This window comes from Microcaecilia unicolor, chromosome 7 (genome assembly GCF_901765095.1).
Source record: "Microcaecilia unicolor chromosome 7, aMicUni1.1, whole genome shotgun sequence".
Taxonomy (NCBI): Eukaryota; Metazoa; Chordata; class Amphibia; order Gymnophiona; family Siphonopidae; genus Microcaecilia; species Microcaecilia unicolor.
Window position 1 is genome coordinate 277,446,672 of NC_044037.1, and position 21,482 is coordinate 277,468,153.

At 44.9% G+C, this 21,482-nt stretch overlaps 1 protein-coding gene across 1 annotated transcript in view; it reads left to right on the top strand.

The window, feature by feature from the left end:
- Positions 1-2,601: 2,601 nt before the first annotated feature.
- PARP14 (poly(ADP-ribose) polymerase family member 14) overlaps positions 2,602-21,482 on the top strand; it is a 133,875-nt gene continuing 114,994 nt past the window's right edge. The window contains 4 exon segments of the mRNA XM_030210876.1: positions 2,602-2,876; positions 5,191-5,306; positions 7,513-7,546; positions 16,283-16,483. Of these exon segments, the coding sequence (XP_030066736.1) occupies positions 2,693-2,876; positions 5,191-5,306; positions 7,513-7,546; positions 16,283-16,483 (535 nt within the window). The 5' untranslated portion in view covers positions 2,602-2,692.

The following is a 21,482-nucleotide window of genomic DNA, read 5'->3' on the forward strand; positions in this document are numbered from 1 at the left end:
AAGGCTGCAGGGATGGGAAGGCGGACCTAGATTGGCATGCATTGTTGGACTGGCACAAGGTTCAGGGGATGGCTGGCTCAGGTAACCAGACAAATTCCTGCCCCCAATAATTATATTTTAAATAACGCTGCAGTCAGGTTGTATCACATTTTTGGTCTACTGTGTCATTACTGGGGAGGAATATTTGTAATGGTAATAGGGAGGCTGCATTTTACAGTGTTGGTCCCACAATAGTGTGCTGCTGCGGCTAGGAAGCGAATAGAATGTTGGTGTTATTAGGAAGGGTATGGAGTCCAGGTGTGCGGATGTTATAATGCCGTTGTATCGCTCCATGGTGCGACCGCACCTGGAGTATTGTGTTCAGTACTGGTCTCCGTATCTCAAAAAGATATAGTAGAATTGGAAAAGGTACAGCGAAGGGCGACGAAAATGATAGTGGGATGGGACGACTTTCCTATGAAGAGAGGCTGAGAAGGCTAGGGCTTTTCAGCTTGGAGAAGAGACGGCTGAGGGGAGATATGATAGAAGTGTATAAAATAATGAGTGGAATGGATCGGGTGGATGTGAAGCGACTGTTCACGCTATCCAAAAATACTAGGACTAGAGGGCATGAGTTGAAGCTACAGTGTGTAAATTTAAAACGAATCGGAGAAAATTTTTCTTCACCCAACGTGTAAATTAGACTCTGAATTCGTTGCCGGAGAACGTGGTACGGGCGGTTAGCTTGACGGAGTTTAAAAAGGGGTTAGATAGATTCCTAAAGGACAAGTCCATAGACCGCTATTAAATGGACTTGGAAAAATTCCGAATTTTAGGTATAACTTGTCTGGAATGTTTTTACGTTTGGGGAGCGTGCCAGGTGCCCTTGACCTGGATTGGCCACTGTCGGTGACAGGATGCTGGGCTAGATGGACCTTTGGTCTTTCCCAGTATGGCACTACTTATGTACTTATTGTACTTATGTCTGTCCAGTAAGCACAACCATCAGGTAGGAATAGAAACCTGCAACAGAACATCTGCTAACAAGTGAGGTCATTTAGCACTTGTAACCCAGGCTTAAGTTCTTAAATCTAATGCTCCAGATTAACCAGCTACCAATATAAATTGTGTAAGCTCTTACCCAAACTCCTACCTTTTCATCATTTGTCTATGTTAGAGGTCACAGATAGATGGAAACCATCCCACCATAAGGCTTCTCTTCCTATAGCTCAGGATTCTCAAGACACACCCAGCCAGTCAGGTTTTCTAGATAGCATCAAACATATAAACGGCAAGTGACCGACTCACCTGCAAATGCGCAGTACAGACTTCCCTCTTTGTCCCGCCCTCGCATCAAGAAGACGTCATGACGTCAGAGGGTGGAACAGAGAGGGAAACGGAGTCAGACTCGGACGCTGCCGCTTGGAAACGAACATCGCGCAAACCAACCTCCACCCTCCCCCCCCTCCTGCCGCCGCTCCCGCCCCCTCCCCTCCGTATTGGGCCCTCTGCACTGACCTGACAGCGCCTCTCACCTCCGTGTGGAAGCGCTGCAGGCAGCAGCAGAGTGCTCTGCTGCTGCCTGTAGCGCTTTCACACGGAGGTGAGAGGCGCTGTCAGGTCAGTGCAGGGGGCCCGGCATGGAGGGGGGAGGGAGCGGCGGCAAGGAGGGTAGCTGGACAGGGGGGAGAGGGCATGGTCGCTGGACATGGGGTGAGAGCAGGGCAGAGAGGAGGGTTGCTGGACATGGGGGGAGGGGGGAGGCCAAGGGAAAGAAGAGGGTTGCTGGATATTGGGGGGGGGGGGGGGAGGATCGGTGGATGGGGTGAGACCAGGGGAGAGAGAGAGGAGGGCTGCAATACTGCCCGTTTTACAGGCTTAACGGCTAGTGAATATATATGAGATAGATTTGCATATAGAGTTAGTGCATGCAAATTTAACTGGCACATATTCATGTGGGCAGGGCTTTTTTTTTGAGGGGGTACTTGCGGGGTACTGAGTACCGGCACCTTTTCCATTGTCTGCTAAAATTGACCCATGGAACCCAGCTCAGGCTCTACACACCAATTCCGCCTTGTCATAGATTCTGTGACTGGTTGCAGGGGGCCTGGGCATTGTGGGGCGGGTCCCTCAGTGATCATCACCTCACCCCTGAAGGGTGGCCTAGCATTTGAGTACCGGCACCTTTTTCGTTAGTAAAAACGCACTGATTGTGGGTATCTTTAAAACCTGACTGACTGGGCGGGTCTTGAGGACTGGGGTTGAGAAGCTTTGGTTGTACAGCTGAATAAAAACGTCTTAAAAAAAAAAGAGGTGACAACCGACCTAGTATTTAAATGTTTATGAAAACATTCAGACAGACATTATTTCCGAAACTCATCTATTTGATTTTCTATTTCGGATTTAATTTGAAAGTGTTAAGTATTATTATAATAATGTATTTTTGTTCCTGACATCAGAGAGAGGGGAAAAAGAATCTTCAGGCATGCTTGGGTGGAATCAGGGGAACTATGTATAGCGCGTTAACAAAACCTACTGATCTATTTTTTGCTGTGAAGCTCATCTTGTTTCTCGCCTAAAGCAGAGTGTCGTCAGGAAAAGTCCCGAGATTACTCTGAAGTCATCGAGCGGAAACGAAAGCGAAAGTGAAAGCGGAGGAGGTGGCGAAGAGGAGGAGGAGGAGGGGGATCCGAGAGCCGGAGCAGTGGAAGCGATGGGAGATGGCAACTACCCGTACCCGCTCCTGGTCAGGGGGGACTGGGGCGACCCCATCCCCAAGGGGCTGAAGAACAAACTCCTCTGTTACTTCCAGAGCCCCAAGAAATCCGGCGGAGGAGACTGTGTGATCGCGGAGTTAACAGCCCAGCACGCCCTGATCTGTTTCGGTGCAGAGGAAGGTAAGGAGGCCGCTAACCACAAACTTTCGTTCACTGCAAAATGTTGCCAGATGAAATCGGGACCGAGCAGACGGCGAATGCACACTGATAGTTTTGTATTCACCTCTTAAAAGTGGGGGTATGAGGGTTATTATACTACGCCTAACACCGGTACCAAACTTGGTATTTGCGTTATGGTAGGATGGGCAGAGCTGCCAAGTGAAGCAAAAATACTAGGATTAGGGGGCATGCGATGAAGCTACAAAGTAGTACATTTAAAACGAATCGGAGAAACTTTGTCTTCAACTCTGGAATTCGCTGCTAGAAAATGTGGTAAAGGCAGTTAGCTTAGCAGAGTTTAAAAAAAGGTTTGGACGGCTTCCTAAAGGAAAAGTCCATAGACCATTATTAAATTGGGCTTGGGGCAGTGGCGTATCGAGTGGCGCTGACACCTGGGGTGGATCGCCGATGTGCCCCGCCCCCCGTGCAGCGTGACCCCCACCGCCCCCGAAAGACCCCCCCAGATGTATGCCGCTGGGGGGGGGGGGAGGGAGGGGGGAGGGAGGGTGCCGCGCGCCGATCAGCGTCTTGGTTTCCATGCGCCCTCTGCCCCTGAACAGGTTACTTCCTGTTCCGGGCAGAGGGAGCATGGAAACCAATGACGCTGACCGGCGCGCAGCACCCCCCCCCCCCCCCAGTGGCAGACCCGCCCCCCCTCCTTGGTAAGCCACTGGCTTGGGGGAAAATATTTCTGGGAGAAGCAGTATAAAATGTTTTGTACTTTTTTGGGGGGATCTTGCCAGGTATTTGGGACCTAGATTGGCAACTGTTGGAAACAGGATGCTGGGCTTGATGGACCTTTGGTCTATCCCGGTATGGCAATACTTACCTAAGTTACTCAGTTCCAGGCTGGAGATTTTTTTTTTGACCAGCCCTGAGTTTGAACTTATATCCCAAAGCAGTGTGGGATTTGTAGTGCCTGATCCAGCCCATTGAAATCGGTGCTACAAGTCTCATAATGTACCTGATGGGGGGGGGGGGGGGGGGTCAGAAATCCAGGACTGTCCAAAATGACCAGCCTGGAACTGAATAACGTGGCATCTTTGTATGGGTGGTTAGAAGATTAGTTCGATCTGTGTGGGGACCGAGGGATATGAAGTCTGGCCGCTAAGAGGAAGCATATTTTTGAGGTTAATGTCAAAACTAAGAACAAAACTAATGCAAACATATGGCCACAGTGGTGTACTGTGATCCAGGGATAGTGGCATCTCTTTTTGGTTGGAGGGGCCAAATAATGGAAAACCAGCCCCAGCTCTGTCTCCACCCCCAAGCTCTCTAATTGTTAACGCTGTGTTGGGCAAAATATTGCTGGGGCTGTGGTTCGCACTTTTCCGCTGCCTTGATCTTGGACGATGAATAATCTGGTGAACAAAAGGCTTTTGTGTAGGAAACAATGTCTTAGTTTTAGGGATCGTGTTATTGCTGTGGGTGCATCTTTCCTTCTCCTCCCCTGTCTTGCCTTATTACATATCAAGCTAAGAAATATATTTTTATGATTCTGCTCAACTAGAATCTTTTCTTTTAATGAGAGAAAAGGAGGGAACTTAGGCCTGAAGTTTGTGGATCTGATTGTACCGAATTATATTCGGTTTATTTCCTGGAATTTTTTTTCTTTTGGATATCTTCTTTCTGCTCCTCGATGTAGACTGGTTTATTTTCTGTTTATTCTATGTATGTAAATGATCTAAGAGGCTGCAAGTCCAAAGAAATAAATGTGTTTGCATTATTTTCTCTCTCTTCCTTGTGTTTTAAGTTATTCTTTACTTTATTCTATACTTTACTTTATTTATTTTTTGTCTATTAGATTGTAAGCTCTTTGAGCAGGGACTGTCTTTTCATGTATGGTGTACAGCGCTGCGTATGCCTTGCAGCGCTATAGAAGTGATAAGTAGTAGTAGTAGTAGTCTCTTGTAACCAGAGCTAATATTGTGATGTCATAATGCCTGAGGCCACCAATAAGAGCCAACCTCATCAGTGATGTCACAATGGCTTGATTGTCCTATACTTGGCTTACTTTTATTACATAGCTCTTTGAGCAGGGACTGTCTTTCTTCTATGTTTGTGCAGCGCTACGTACGCCTTGTAGCGCTATAGAAATGCTAAATAGTAGTAGTAGTAGTAATAAGTAGTCTTTTTTTTTTGTCTTTTCCTTCCCTTCCTGCTAGTTGCCACCCAGGTGTGTAATATGTTTACTTGTATAAGTAAAGTGTACAATGTATGCTGTATACCTCCCTGCAAGAGGTTTATTAATACAAGTTTTCTTGTTGTGTTTTAGTAAGAAACAAAGTGCTGAACAAAAGCATCCACAAGCTCCCTTTGTCGGATAAAGGCACATTAGAGTTAGAAGTGAAATTGCCCGACGAGCCCAAAGATGACGTGGTTCCAGAAAATGTAAGTACAGATTGAACTGTAGTTGAGATCAGGGGTGCTTTCTTGTAATTTCATTACTGCAGGAAAGGCTGCAGAATCTCTTGTGCCACACAATCTGTATCTACCTTTGGAAGCACTGGCAATATCCCAGGACCCATTTGCCCACCATCACCACTTCTTGCTCTTCCTCTGTTACCAGCTACCCACGCATGCATGGGCTGCTCCTTCTTCCACTTGTTCCTGTGCTGTAATGCTTCAGACAACCACAAGGGGTCCTTTTACAAAGGCGTGCTAGCGCTTTTAGGGGCCCTTTTCCTAAGGTGCGTCTAAAAGTGGCCTGCGCTGGTGTAGGCATGTGTTTTGGACACACGCAGGTCCATTTGCTCAGCGCGCCTAGAAAAAAAAGGCATTTTTATTTGTGTCGGAAAATGGACGTGCGGCAAAATTTAAAACCAGCGTGCGTCTATTTTCGGGCTGAGAGCTTTCCGCCACCCATTGACTTAGCGGTAAGGTCTCGCACGCTAACCTGGCAGTAAGCAGCCAGCGCGCGTAAACTGCCGATTGCCGCCAGGTGAACGCCACGCGGTAGAAAATAGAAAATATTGTCTACCGCATGCTTTGGGCGCGCGTCAAAAATGGAATCACCGCCAGGGGCACACGGTAGCCGGGCGGCAGTTCCAATTTGACGCGCATTGGATGCGCATAAGCGTCTACGCGCCTTTGTAAAAGGGCCCCTTAGCGTGTATTAAAAATAAGCGTGTGCTAAATGCTAGAGACACCCATAGGTGCTGGTACAGTCATGGGGGTGGGGTACGCAGAGCACCTACAATTGGAGGAAAGAGATCTTAGGAGGGAGGAAGAAAGAAAGAGGATGCAGTGAAGAGTTAGGAAGCAGAAGGTGGTACTGAGGTAAAGGAAGAGAAGTGTATGGAGGAGTAGAAAGAGAATAATGGGGATAGTGGGAATGCGGAAGGACTGGGGGCATGGAAGGGAGGGAGGGTGAAAGAAGAAAAAGAAGATGGTGGGTGTAAGAGAGTATATTGGGAAGGGGAAGTGAAGAACCATCCTCTGTTGATGTGATCAGTTCTTAAATGCAGTCCTCCAAAAAAACCCCCACCAACCCTCACAGGTCTGAGGGTCATATAGTCATAGCAGCAGCTTCCTGAAGGAGATGTATGTAACTTGGGGATCCTTTTACTAAGGTGCGCCGAAAAATGGCCTGCGCTGTTGTAGGCGCGTGTATTGGACGTACGCAGGTCCACGTGCCTGCAAAAAGGCCTCTTTGTTTTGGCCAAAAATTTGACGTGTGGCAAAATAAAAATTGGGCCTGAGACCTTACCGCCACCCGTTGACTTAGTGGTAAGGTCTCACGCGTTAACCGAGCAGTCTGCGCACATACAAAGCCGATTACCACCTGGTTAGCCCCGTGCACTGGAAACTAAAATATATTTTCCGGCATGCGTTGTGGACACGCATAAAAAAATGAAATGACTGCCTGGGCCACACGGTAGCTGGGCGGTAGCTCCGAATTGGCGTGCGTAGGTGCACGTTGGCGCCTATGCGGCTTAGTAAAAGGGCCCCTAGATGATTGGCATGTGACTTCACCTCATGAAGCTTTAACGGACAGGATTATACCCACACCCACACTAGCCCACACTAGCCCACTCCTCAAGTCACTTCACTGGCTCCCTGTCCGCTTCCGCATTCAGTTTAAACTTCTCGTACTGACCTTTAAATGCATCCACTCTGCAGCCCCCCATTACCTCTCCACTCTCATCTCTCCCTACATTCTTCCCCGTGAACTCCGCTCACTGGACAAATCTCTCTTGTCGTCCCCCTTCTCCTCCACTGCTAACTCCAGACTTCGTTCCTTTTCCCTCGCGGCACCTTATGCCTGGAATAGACTTCCTGGACCTATAGGTCTAGCTCCATCTCTACCTGTTTTCAAATCTATGCTGAAAACCCACCTTTTCACTGCTGCTTTTTAGCTCCCATTTCTCCCTCACCCGTAACTGTCTTGTCTGTCTGTGTTATTTAGATTGTAAGCTCTTTTGAGCAGGGACTGTCTCTTTGTGTCAGGTGTTCAGCGCTGCGTGCATCTGGTAGCGCTATACAAATGCTGATAGTAATAATAATTATACATAGTACTGACATAAAAAGAAATAATCCTAACCTGCAAAGTGTATTTTAGCAAACGCTTAGTGCATTCTTTCTATTCTTTATCTAGGTGTCATCAGCAACCTTTGACCACCATACTCCAGGTAAAAGTTCTATTGTACAAACTGCAATTGATACAAAATACGGTGGTGCGATTAGTTTTTTGTTGGGAAAAAAATATGAAAGCATTTCTCAGTATGTGAAGAGACTTAATTGGCTTCTTTTGACAGCGTATATTATTTTTTTAAAGTTGTCTGCATGATTTTTCATGTTTTGTATGGTAGCACCTCAGAATTGCTTATTCATTTCTTTTCATGTTCCTTTTTTTAATTTTCTGGTATGCGACAGCCTTTTATTGAAATTTCCAGCATTGAATGACGTACATTTGAAACGCCAGTTTTATGCTATGTTTCCTTCATGGGCTGTTGCCATCTGGAATGAACTTCCCTTGTATATCTGATTAGAAGTAAATTCACATGAAATTACGTAGGAAAAAAACTTTTTTTGTTTGATGAATTGTAGGATTTTTTTATTGTTGAATTTATGTAATTTCTCATTTTATTTCTTTGAGTCTTTATGATATGAATCGCCTTGAACCTCAAACCAGTGGCGTTCCTAGGGTGGCTGACACCTGGGGTGGATCGCCGATGTGCCCCCCCCCCCCGGGGTGCGGCGCGACCCCACCCCCCCTGGCGAAAGGACACCCCCCCCCGGGTGCATTTTTACCTGCTTTGGGGGGGGTGGGGGGTGCCGCGCGCCTGTCTGCTTCGCTCGTTCCGTGCTCCCTCTGCCCCGGAACAGGAAGTAACCTGTTCCGGGGCAGAGGGAGCACGGAACGAGCGGAGCAGACAGGCGCGCGGCACCCCACAGCCCCACCCCCCCGGTACGCCACTGCCTCAAACTGGGATTACTGTGGTATACAAATCTTGGATTAGATTAGAAGTGAAACAGATCTGAAGTAGGCCTTGTACCGCATACACACTAGTGAAGGAAAATTTCTCTTTTATCCAAGTATTTTTCTGACAAAGGAAAATAGAACTAGAAACAGGAAGCCTTCTCTTTTCAAAGTTATTAACTTGCATAATTAAGTTCCTGGTATTCTAGTGGTAGCAGCAGACAAGAGGGGGAAGGGGGATAGGGTTTTGAATTTGTATATCAAATGTAAAAGCATAACATTGATTGTTGGGCATGCAATCCAATACTTTTTTGAGAATTTACTAGAGTAGCTAAATTAGGATGTTTGATTTAGAAGATTTGGCAAAGGTGAGAAATTTGCTAGTTTTTTTTTGTCTGATAGAAAATGTTGTTAGGAAAGGACAAATGTAATAATAATAAACTTAAGAAATGTAAAAAATATTTTGCAAAAAAAAACCATGAAAAAGTAAATACAGATTTTGAATTTAAATATGTGGAGTGGCATTTTAGAAAGGATGTTCAAATCACAATTTAGGCATCCAAGTCGGGATGTCTGAAATTCCTTTTCTATCTTAGAATAGGATCTGCGGGGGGGGGGAGGGGGGGCAAGTGTTTCCTCTTAGTTCCCACCCCCCTCAATGCAGCTGTTGCTGAGCCTCCCCCATTCATACCTTTGCTAGCAGGAATGTTCAAGCCCTGCCAAAATGAAGTTTCACTTGCTCTGTCTCTGCTTTCTGGGAAGCGAGCAGGCTGCTCTAGCCTCCGACTCCAGCAATTGGGGGGGGGGCGAGGGGGGACTGAGCCAACTGTGGGTGAATCAAGCTGGTAATCTCTCATGTTATTAAGAATTAGTGATAGAAGCAAGATCTAGGATGATCTTTGTTTACATGTTCAATCCTTGTCAAAATTCTTGCAGGCCCAGGGCATTTATTTATTTTGGAATTTGAGATTTTTTTTTTCAGGAATGTGAGAGAAGCAGTTTTAAGAAGATGAATCTGATAGAACCTGAGAGTTAGGATAAAAGCTTGCAATACATTTACTTTAAAATTATTTTAAAGTTTTTTTTTTTTAAATATATTTATTGACAAAATCAATGGTAAACAACTCAACATGCTCTATTTACCCAACATACAAGCAATAAGATGCATGTTAAGGATGGTATGGATGGGGAAAAGTACATGTTTATGGATGAGGAGTAGGGAGAGGGAGGGGTCGGGCTTGTACTCTTAGCCTAGTCCCTGGATACATTTCCAAGTTTTGTAGAATGTGGGCAACCCAGGCATACTGAGTCATTGGGTTTAGAAGTAGTGGGGGGGGGGGGGTGGATTGGGTTGGATGGTGGGGGGAAGGAAGGGACATATACACGTTATATGGTTTCAGCATGTTATTTTAAAGTTTTAAAAATCTTTTTATGGAAAGTTTGTAAAGCACAAACAATAATGTGAAAGAATCATTAAACTGACAGGACGTGTGATTACAGATCAAACCATCATACCTTCAGTAGTCCTTGCCCTCATTCAATCGAGTTTTTACATTATAAAGAACTTGTCAATTATCAGTCGTAACACTGCTAACTCGCAGAACACTGACATAAAATATCGTTAATCAGAACCCATGCATCGTCTCCCAAGTTCTTTGAAACCTGATCAAATCCCCTTCCAAACCTTAAACATTATAGACTTTGTTAATACATTTTATTTTTTTATTTTGTTACATTTGTACCCGCGCTTTCCCCACTCATGGCAGGCTCAATGCGGCTTACATGGGGCAATGGAGGGTTAAGTGACTTGCCCAGAGTCACAAGGAGCTGCCTGTGCCTGAAGTGGGAATCGAACTCAGTTCCTCAGTTCCCCAGGACCAAAGTCCACCACCCTAACCACTAGGCCACTCCTCCACTGTTGCTACTATTTGAGATTCTACATGGAATGTTGCTATTCCAACATTCCATGTAGAAGTCATCCCTTGCAGATCACCAGTGTGGCTGCGCAGGCTTCTACATTGAATGTTGCTAGTGGAATAGCAACATTCCATGTAGAATCTCCAATAGTAGCTATTTTATTTTTGTTACATTTGTACCCTGCGCTTTCCCACTCATGGCAGGCTCAATGCGGCTTACATGGGGCAATGGAGGGTTAAGTGACTTGCCCAGAGTCACAAGGAGCTGCCTGTGCCTGAAGTGGGAATCGAACTCAGTTCCTCAGTTCCCCAGGACCAAAGTCCAGCACCCTAACCACTAGGCCACTCCTCCACTGTTGCTACTGTTTGAGATTCTACATGGAATGTTTATTCCACTAGCAACATTCCATGTAGAAGTCGGCCCTTGCAGATCACCAATGTGGCCGCGCACGCTTCTACATGGAATGTTGCTAGTGGAATAGCAACATTCCATGTAGAATCTCCAATAGTGGCAACATTCCATGTAGAATCTCCAATAGTATCTATTTTATTTTGTTACATTTGTACCCTGCGCTTTCCCACTCATGGCAGGCTCAATGCGGCTTACATAGGGCAATGGAGGGTTAAGTGACTTGCCCAGAGTCACAAGGAGCTGCCTGTGCCTGAAGTGGGAATCGAACTCAGTTCCCCAGGACCAAAGTCCACCACCCTAACCACTAGGCCACTCCTCCACTGTTGCTACTAGTTGAGATTCTACATGGAATGTTGCTATTCCAACATTCCATGTAGAAGTCGGCCCTTGCAGATCACCAATGTGGCCGCCGCGCAGGCTTCTGCTTCTGTGAGTCTGTGACCAGAATCTTACTTTGTAAACCTCTCTGAACTGAAAGCCTAGTGTGGGTTACAAGTCTTTGGTATTATTATTTATTTATTTGTAGCATTTATACCCCGCTCTTTCCCGCTTGATAGCAGGTTCAGTGCGGCTTACAAAGTATGGTACAATGTATCACAAAGATAATACAAAGTAAGGTACGTGTATCACAGAGATGGCACAGTTATATAGAGTGGGACAATAGTAAAAGATGTGGGGAAAGGATTGGAGTGTGGATAGTGCCATACTGGGTCAGACCAATGGTCTATGGTACCCAGCAAGAAAACGGAGTAACTGTTATACAGGTGTCATGAAAAACATGGGGATAAGGGAATTTATTATTATTTTTTTTGTATATTTATTTTTTCTTAGAACTAACCATCAACTGTAGTCCAAACAGCAGTAGGTACATGTACAACTTTCCAAGCAACATTTCCACAGGGGCTTATATAGTACAAAAATGTGGTATGCTTCCCATTTTCCAGTTGTTTACACATTTATTCCCCCTCCGCTTCCCGATTTAAGGGAATTATTTTTAATAGGGCTGTTGGTATTGTACTGGCTGCGTTTATGCTATTCACTTTGTACCAAAATAAAGAAAAATATCATAGAATAAGTTTAAAGGAAGAGAGTTAGAAGTGTTTTTTTGTTCTTACCAGCACAGCTTCAGATATCAGTTTGAAAGTCTTGGGAAAATATCACATGTACAGAATCTCAGTTAGAAAAATATCATCACATGTACAGAATCTAATATCAATAGCTTAGGTAATAATAATAAGCAATCAGACTAATTTGATAAGGAACAATTGTAAGGAGAACAAGGAAAATGAGAGAGAGAGAGAGAGAGATCAGCACATGTTATCTGGAAGTATGGAGAGAGAGAGAGAAACAGAGAGATCACAGGTGTTTCCTGAGACCAGGCTTTCTTAGAGAGAGAGAGAGAGAGGGGTCACATGTTATCTGAAAGTATGGAGAGAGAGAGAGAGAGAGAGAGAGAGAGAGAGAAATAGCAGAAAATATATCAGGGGTTCAAGCAGGAAATATATCAGTGGTTCTGAAGTGAGATAAAATATAAAGAAAGGAGAGGATAGTTTTCTGTTATAAAGAAATAGTTCTTAACCAGAAGCAATGCAGAAATAAAGAAGGGAAAATATATTTCCTGGAGAATAGCCAATTAGCAAGGATGCCCTGAATCAGGACAGAGAAAAGTCTCCTGCAAAATATGGCTAATTCTGAAGATTTCTTTGTGTGCAGGTATCAAACATATAAACGGCAAGTGACCGACTCACCTGCAAATGCGCAGTAGAGACTTCCCTCTCTGTCCCGCCCTCGCGTCAAGACGTGATGACGTCAGAGGGCGGAACAGAGAGGGAAACGGAGTCGGAGTCACCGTCGGACGCTGCCGCCTGGAAACGAACATCGTGCGCACCAACCTCCACCCTTCCCCCCCCCCATCCCCGCTGCCGCTCCCACCCTCCTCCGCATTGGGCCCCCTGCACTGACCTGACAGCGCCTCTCACCTCCGTGTGGAAGCGCTGCAGGCAACAGCAGAGCGATCTGCTGCTGCCTACAGCGCTTTCACATGGAGGTGAGAGGAGCTGTCAGGTCAGTGCAGGGGGCCCGGCATGGAGGGGGGAGGGAGCGGCGGCGAGGAGGGTAGCTGGAAATCTCGCCCGTTTTTACGGGCTTAACGGCTAGTTCTTATAGAAAAAGTGATGTCGTCACCTCTCCCCCCTCCTACACCAATGGAAGGTAGCATAGGTGTCCTGCCAACACCCTATTGGTACATTTGACCTTGCCATCTTGTAACTGAAGAAAAGATGTGTATTCCAGATACTGGGCTGCCATAGTAACAAAAGCCAGGGATGTCTGCATTCCTGTCTATGGCTACCAGCAGTGACTAGCAGCCAGGTACAGGAAAGACAGAGGGGGGATGGGAGGCAGTACAGCACAGGTAGGATAGAACATCTTTTTACAGTATAGCTCTGGAATGGCCTACCAAGAGGCAGGAGGGTAGCCTAAAAGGAGATATGTACTGATAAAATGATGCTGCTAAACCTATTAATATAAATCAAGCAGGGCAATCCAGTACATTGGGAAGATGGTACAAACCTTTGCGTTTGGCTAAGTTGTTGCTAAGTCTTCCTTCTTTCCATCAATCAGACTTAAGACCTATTGATCGGCAGTTTTGGGGGTCATGGGTTCAGTTTTGTGGAATTTTGCCATTGGAGTAGAGAAGTATCAATCCTTTATATTAGGAAACAACTGAAGGGCCTATCCTTCTGTTAAAGCTTTTAAATTAGTTATTTTTTTGTGAGATGTTTAAAAATAGTTTGAAGTGTAATTATAATTCAGTAATGAAGATAAGAGTTTTATGGGTTTTTTTTGTTCATGTGTATGATTTATTATTTGTGTAATGTTGTACACCACACAGAATTATAGATGTTGTGAGAGAGAATTTTTTTTTTAAATAACATAAACTTCAATAGTTTCTCATAGGGAAGGCCATAAGAGTCCCAGGCAGTCCCCCCTCCCCCCCCCAGTTAAGATGTATCACAGTGGGTTACACTGTTTAGCCCCTTCAAGGGTGGCGAATGGTGGTGGTTGTTTTTTTGTGTGTGTGTTTTATTGTTGCTTGTTTGACTAAGGGAGTTGGTAGGGAGGGGTGGGCTGAGACAGGGATAGGTATGCAGTTTAGACGCGCTGCATTAGCATTTTTTATGGTTAATAATTGTTGGACTTATCTCCTCACTGTTTTTTGGTTGGGGAACGGAGGACTGAGTGGTTGGGAAGGAAGGGAGATAATTTCTGAAACGTTTGGTGGCGCAATTTGTATCTTACATGGTTTCGAATCCTATTACTGCTGCATTTGTATAAACGAGAATTTTGAATGTACTATCAACAGTATGTGTCACGGGCATATCTGCGTGGGGCCACGGGGGCCTGGGCCCCCGCAGATTTCGCCCTGGACCCCCCTACCGCCGTCAACCCTCCCCCGCTGTCACCTACCCCCGCCGAGGTCCGCTTCCTCCTGCCTGCCGGTGCCTTTTACTTCAGCTGGCGGGGGACCCCAGCCGACGTCAGACTCCGTCCGAAACTGGAAGGGAAGGGATGCAGCTTTTAACAGCAAAGCACGAGGAAGAAAACTTAAACAAGACCTCGGCTGGGCTGGCAGGAGTTGGGGGTCCCCCGCCAGCTGAAGAAAAAGGCACTGGCAGGCAGGAGGCGGACCTCGGTGGGGATAGGTGACGGGGGGGGGGGGGGGGTTGACGGCAGGGGGGGGGGGCTATAATGTGCCCCCCCACTCTAGCCCCTGCTCCCCCTACCGCTGAACCTCAGATACACCCCTTATGTGTAAATGTAAGTCACCAATAAAAAGTTTTTGAACTAAAAACATAAACTTCTTTTATTACATGTGCAAAGTGCTTAAAGTCACCTTCACTATAACAGCCATTTACAAACCAGACTGTTATTTAAGACATGCCATAAAGCCCCCCCCCCCCACCTAAGCACAGAGAAGTAAATAGAGAGCCAAAGGTCAGCTGGGGGTCTAAGAACATAAAATACAATACATCCCTCCCTTCAACATCAAAAGACGCCTTGCGACTCTTCAGCACACAGCTAACGAAGCATACCCCTGAGCCTTGGGGGTCTTTGACATTGTCAGAGAAAGCAAGCTGGTCAGACTAGCTAGGCCCCTGATATTCACTCCCAGTCCTTGGGGGGGAGGGGTGCAAATATGTAAGGTTTTCAGGACATCCTAAACGATCCATGTATGAGAGATAGCTTTGCATGCCTACTTCCCCGTTACATGTAAATCTCTGTCATGTATTCATTAGGGATATCCTGACAATCTGGCCTGTTAGTGGATCTCAAGGATTGGGAGTGAATACCACTGAGACAGGAGCTGGTGAGGAGAACTCAAGTGCTTTTGGATAATTTAATACAAAATGGGACTGCTCCAGTCGATTTGATATATCGGTGCAATACTCAATAAATGGGAGTAGAGAAAAAGCCCTCAGAAACCTCCAGTGTAATGCTGGTGGTTTAGTGCGAGGTTATATGAAATTATTGCAATATAACTCAGGCAACGGTTCTATCATAGGGCAAAAAACTCTCTACTTCCCGGGCTGTTATTTAAGTCTCAAGTTCTACACAAAATATAAAGGCAATAAAGTAGCACTTAGCTTGTGTTACAGATCGGCACTCTTCTATGAACCGTTCGACGGGGACCGCCGTTTCACCTAAAATATGGCTTCGTCAGGAACGGAGTGCTTTCTGTGATGTTGAGTCAAAAATCTGAAACAAACAGGTTATATGTTAGTTGCCATTCACTGTGCAGAGAAACCTTGTTGAAAACACCTCTAAGGGAGTCATCCCATGGAAAAACATACTTAAGCTGGAGGCATAAATTTAAAATGGCGCCTCAGCGTTCACGTAGAGACAACTGTCAATATACTTGCGTAAGAATGACGTGAAACGCATCAATAAAAGTTGAACCACGTCATTCTTACGCAAGTATATTTGACAGTTGTCTCTACGTGAACGCTGAGGCGCCATTTTAAATTTATGCCTCCAGCTTAAGTATGTTTTTCCATGGGATGACTCCCTTAGAGGTGTTTTCAACAAGGTTTCTCTGCACAGTGAATGGCAACTAACATATAACCTGTTTGTTTCAGATTTTTGACTCAACATCACAGAAAGCACTCCGTCCTGACGAAGCCATATTTCTAGGTGAAACGGCGGTCCCCGTCGAACGGTTCATAGAAGAGTGCCGATCTGTAACACAAGCTAAGTGCTACTTTATTGCCTTTATATTTTGTGTAGAACTTGAGACTTAAATAACAGCCCGGGAAGTAGAGAGTTTTTTGCCCTATGATAGAACCGTTGCCTGAGTTATATTGCAATAATTTCATATAACCTCGCACTAAACCACCAGCATTACACTGGAGGTTTCTGAGGGCTTTTTCTCTACTCCCATTTATTGAGTATTGCACCGATATATCAAATCGACTGGAGCAGTCCCATTTTGTATTAGGTTACACATTATACTCCAGCTACGCTGCATTTGTTATATGTGATTTCGCTTTTGGATAATTCCCAGAAACTTAATGCATGTTTTTAAACCAAAGGATTTACTTCTGATTTTCTTTCTCAGCACGTTCAGAAGATGTATCATTGACCGAAAGCTGTCCCCGCCAGGAGACGCACACGGTTCTTGTCACAGTTTCTGGTGGCGAGATCGGCAATGAGTTCCTGGAACTGTACTTTGAAAATAAAATGCACTCTGGGGGCGGTCCCATCACATCTTTACACCAAGACGGTCAAGGAATAAAAATCACATTTGAAAACGCCAAAGGTAAAGCAGATGTTTTTTTATTCCTTGTAGCCGAGGGTAAGAATTGTGTTCCTAAGTAGCCATTCTGGCCAGAGACTTGAAGATAAAATAACCAGGATTGTTTTCTTCGCTGCAGTGCATATGTTCTAGTGTCACACACCATGATACAGATCTTTCTAGCAGTCCCTGCAGAGCTATGAAGCACTACTGGAAAAGAATAAGCCGTTTCAGGAAATGTTCCCCAGGAACACAGATAAATCGTGTAGTGCTACATGTTAGTGAAATGGTTAACCTCTTGGGTTCTGTATTTCAGCTTCATACCTAGTTCCTGGTAATAGCAATATGTGAAGCTTTAATCTTGTAGCTAAGTGGTTATGATGTAAGCATTAACTAATTTTTTTTTCCTCCGAAAGCTTTCATTTTCATCATGTTTTGCAGTACGGGCTGATAATATCGTGTGCCAAGATGCAAAATTCCCAAAGAAGCTTTACCTGGGGAGATTCTCTTTCCTACCTACTTCTACTACTTATCATTTCTATAGCGCTACCGGACGTACGCAGCGCTTCACACTTGAACATGGAGAGAGAGTCCCTGCTCAACAGAGCTTATAATCTAATTATAACAGACAGACATGACAAGTAAGGGATAAGGGTTAGGACAGACAGGACATATCAGGGATAGGGGACAGTTGAAAGTTTAGGTTTAGGAGTGAAAAGCAGCATCGAAGAGGTGGGTTTTTAGCCTAGATTTGAAGATGGCCAGAGATGAGGCATGGCGTACCGGCTCAGGAAGTTTATTCAAGGCATACGGTGCAGCAAGATAGAAGGAATGGAGTCTGGAATTAGCGGTGGAGGAGAAGGGTGCAGATAAGAGAGATTTGCCCAGTGAGCGGAGTTCCCAGAGATGAGTGTAGGGAGAGATGAGAGTGGAGAGGTATTGAGGAGCTACAGAGTGAATGCATTTGTAAGTCAGTAAGAGGAGTTTGAACTGTATATGGAAACGGATAGGAAGCCAGTGAAGTGACTTGAGGAGAGGTCTAATATGAGCATAACGACATTGGCGGAATATTAGTCGTACAGCAGAATTTTGAACAGATTGAAGGGGAGAGAGATGTCTTGAATAAAGCCTCTAGGACACAGTTCATTTATTTAGAGGCAGTTGAAAATGTAATGAAATGCTGAATCTCTGGCAATGGGATGGTGAATAAGACCGAAAATACTATAATGCCTCTGTATGGCTCTATGGTGCGACCTCATCTTCAGTACTGCATTCAGTTCTGGTCGTCGTATCTCAAAAAAGATACAGCGGAATTAGAAAAGGTTCAAAGAAGAGAGACCAAAATGTTAAAGGGGATGGAACTCCTCTCATATGAGGAAAGGCTAAAGAGGTTAGGGCTCTTCAGCTTGGAAAAGAGACGGCTGAGGGGAGATATGATTGAGGTCTACGAAATCCTGAGTGGTGTACAAAGGGTAAAAGTGAATTGATTTTTCACTCTTTCAAACCCAAAGCCAGTACATCCTAGATGAATTGAACTCCTGGACCAATCAGAGCCCAGAACAACAAGTTTTCAAAAATATACTGTATCTTACTTCCTATCTGTGTTTAGACTAAAGAAAGAATAGTCATTTCTCTGTAACAGCTTTAAATGTAAACATGCACCACCTGCTGGCCAAACTAGAGAAATACACTTCAAGAAATAATACAGTTTACAGGCTTAAAACCCACTATTTTGTCACAGTTTATAAATATGTTAAATAGCACCGGTCTCAGTACAGATCACTGCGGCACTCCACTATTCACCATCCTCCATTGAGAAAGATGGCCTTATAACCCTACCCTATTATTCCTGTCCAATAACCAATTCCTAATCCACAGAAGGACATGAGGAACTTTGTCAAAAGCATTCTGAAAATCCAGATACACTGTTTACACCTTCAAAGAAATGAAGCTTATTGGTGAGGCAAGACTTCCATTGGCTGAACCCATGCTGACTTTGTTCCATTAAACCATGTTTGTCTTTGTGTGTTGTAATTTTATTCTATTTATAATAGTTTCCATTATTTTCCCCTGGCACTGAAGTCAGGCTTACTGATCTGTAATTTCCCGGATCACTCCTAGATTCCTTTTTTAAAAATTGGCATTACATTGGCCACCCTCCATTCTTCAGGTTCTACAGATTATTTAACGACAGGTTATAGATCACCAACAAGAGATCAGCCATTTCATGTTTGAGTTCTTTCAGTACCCTGGGGTGTATGCCATCCAGTCCAGGTGGTTTATCCCTCTGTTTAATTTGTCTTCTGGGTTCACCGAGACTTCTTTCAGTTCCTCCGCATCGTCACCCTTGAAAACCATTTCCGGTACAGCCCGAAGGAAAGAATTAATTTGCGCTAACTGGAGGGAAGTCATAAAAGAAATCTACTGTAGCAGCATTCTAGTTTTGGAAGGGTGACTATGATAAAATGAGGAAAATGGTTAAAAAGAAGTTGAAACTTTCAGCCACAAAGGTTAGGACTTTAAATCTGGCAAGGACATTGTTTAAAAATACTTTGTGGAAGCCCAGACCAGATGTATTCTACATATTATTAACAAAGGTGAAAAGAAGAGCAAACGACAGCCAGCTTGGTTAAAAGTGAAGAGAAAGAGGCTATTAGAGCCAAAAGAGCATCCTTCAAAGAATGGAAAAAGGATCCGAATGAAGAGTATAAGAAACAACGTAAGCAGTGTCAAGCTGGATGCAAACCACTGATAAAGAAGGCTAAAAGAGAATATGAATAAAAACTTGCCATGAAGACAAAAATTCATAGTAACACTTTTTTCAGGTACATCAGAAGGAGAAAGTCTGGAGGGAATCCATGGGGACCGTTAGATCATAAAGGAGCAAAAGGGGCACTCAGGGAGGACAATGCTATAGCGGAGAGATTGAACACATTCTTTGCTTCGGTCTTCAAGGAAAAAGATGTAAGAGATCTACCAGGACTGGAAATGGTTTTCAAGGTTGATGATTTGGAGCTGCACCAGGCAGGATTGAGTGGGACTTGTTACTGCCCCTGAAGAGGCCACCAGACCACCAAGGCTTAAGGTAGTCCTGGGGGCCTACAGGAGGTGAGTCGGGATGGGGGGTGGGTGGCAGAGTGATTGCAGGTGGAGAGGCACCACCGGGGTTGGGGGGGGGAGAGTGGGGGCTGTTGAGGGGCAGTTTCGGTTTCGGCCGAAACCAACTGGAAAATTTTGGTCGCATATTTGGTTGCAGTCGGACTGTAATCCAAGCACTGATCTGAATTTCTCTGGTATTTGGGTATGTGCTGATAACCACACTGTAGATGGAAATTCAACACTGATATCTGGATATGGTCCTTTATATGGCCTAGTGGTTAGGGTGGTGGACTCTGGTCCTGGGGAACTGAGTTCAATTCCCACTTCAGGCACAGGCAGCTCCTTGTGACTCGGGCAAGTCACTTAACCCTCCATTGCCCCATGTAAGCCGCATTGAGCCTGCCATGAGTGGGAAAGCGCAGGGTACAAATGTAATAAAAATAAAATAGATACTATTGGAGATTCTACATGGAATGTTGCTACTATTGGAGATTCTACATGGAATGTTGCTATTCCACTAGCAACATTCCATGTAGAAGACTGCGCAGGCTTCTGTTTCTGTGAGTTTGACGTCCTGCAGGACGTCAGACTCTCAGAAGCCTGCGCGGCCACATTGGTGATCTGCAAGGGCCGACTTCTACATGGAATGTTGGAATAGCAACCTTCCATGTAGAATCTCAAATAGTAGCAACAGTGGAGGAGTGGCCTAGTGGTTAGGGTGGTGGACTTTGGTCCTGTGGAACTGAGGAACTGAGTTTGATTCCCACTTCAGGCACAGGCAGCTCCTTGTGACTCTGGGCAAGTCACTTAACCCTCCATTGTCCCCATGTAAGCCGCATTGAGCCTGCCATGAGTGGGAAAGCGCAGGGTACAAATGTAACAAAAATGAAATAGATACTATTTGAGATTCTACATGGAATGTTGCTATTCCACTAGCAACATTCCACGTAGAAGGCTGCGCAGGCTTCTGTTTCTGTGAGTCTGACGTCCTGCACGTACGTGCAGGACATCAGACTCACAGAAGCAGAAGCCTGCGCGGCCACATTGGTGACCTGCAAGGGCCGACTTCTACATGGAATGTTGGAATAGCAACATTCCATGTAGAATCTCAAATAGTAGCAACAGTGGAGGAGTGGCCTAGTGGTTAGGTGGTGGACTTTGGTCCTGGGGAACTGAGGAACTGAGTTCGATTCCCACTTCAGGCACAGGCAGCTCCTTGTGACTCTGGGCAAGTCACTTAACTCTCCATTGCCCCATGTAAGCCGCATTGAGAGCCATGAGTGGGAAAGCGCGGGGTACAAATGTAAAAAACTTAACTCATCGTTTAACTTCCACACCCATCCCGGTAAACAACATAGCTTAAATTTAATACGCAAATCCACTGACAGCCAGTGTAGATCTAAAAACAAAGGCATAACATGATCAGATCTTGATTTCCGATCAAACATAATTTCCTTATAAGTTTCACAGGTAAACCAGTATACAAAGTTACAATAATCCAAAGAGGACTGAGCTAACAACCTAAAATATTGTTGATTAAAAATAAGGGGGAGAAGGGAAATGTGACTTGATATACCGCCTTTCTGAGTTTTTTGCAGCTACATTCAAAGCGGTTTAAATATATTCAGGTACTTATTTTATTATTATTATTACATTTGTACCCCGTGCTTTCTCACTCATGGGCAGGTACAATGCGGCTTACATGGGGCAATTGAGGGTTAAGTGACTTGCCCAGAGTCACAAGGAGCTGCCTGTGCCTGAAGTGGGAATCGAACTCAGTTCCTCAGTTCCCCAGGACCAAAGTCCACCATTCTAACCACTAGGCCACTCCTCTGTTGCTAGTGGAATAGCAACATTCTATGTAGAATCTCAAATGTAATAACAGAATCTCAATAGTAGCAACATTCCATCTAGAATCTCATAT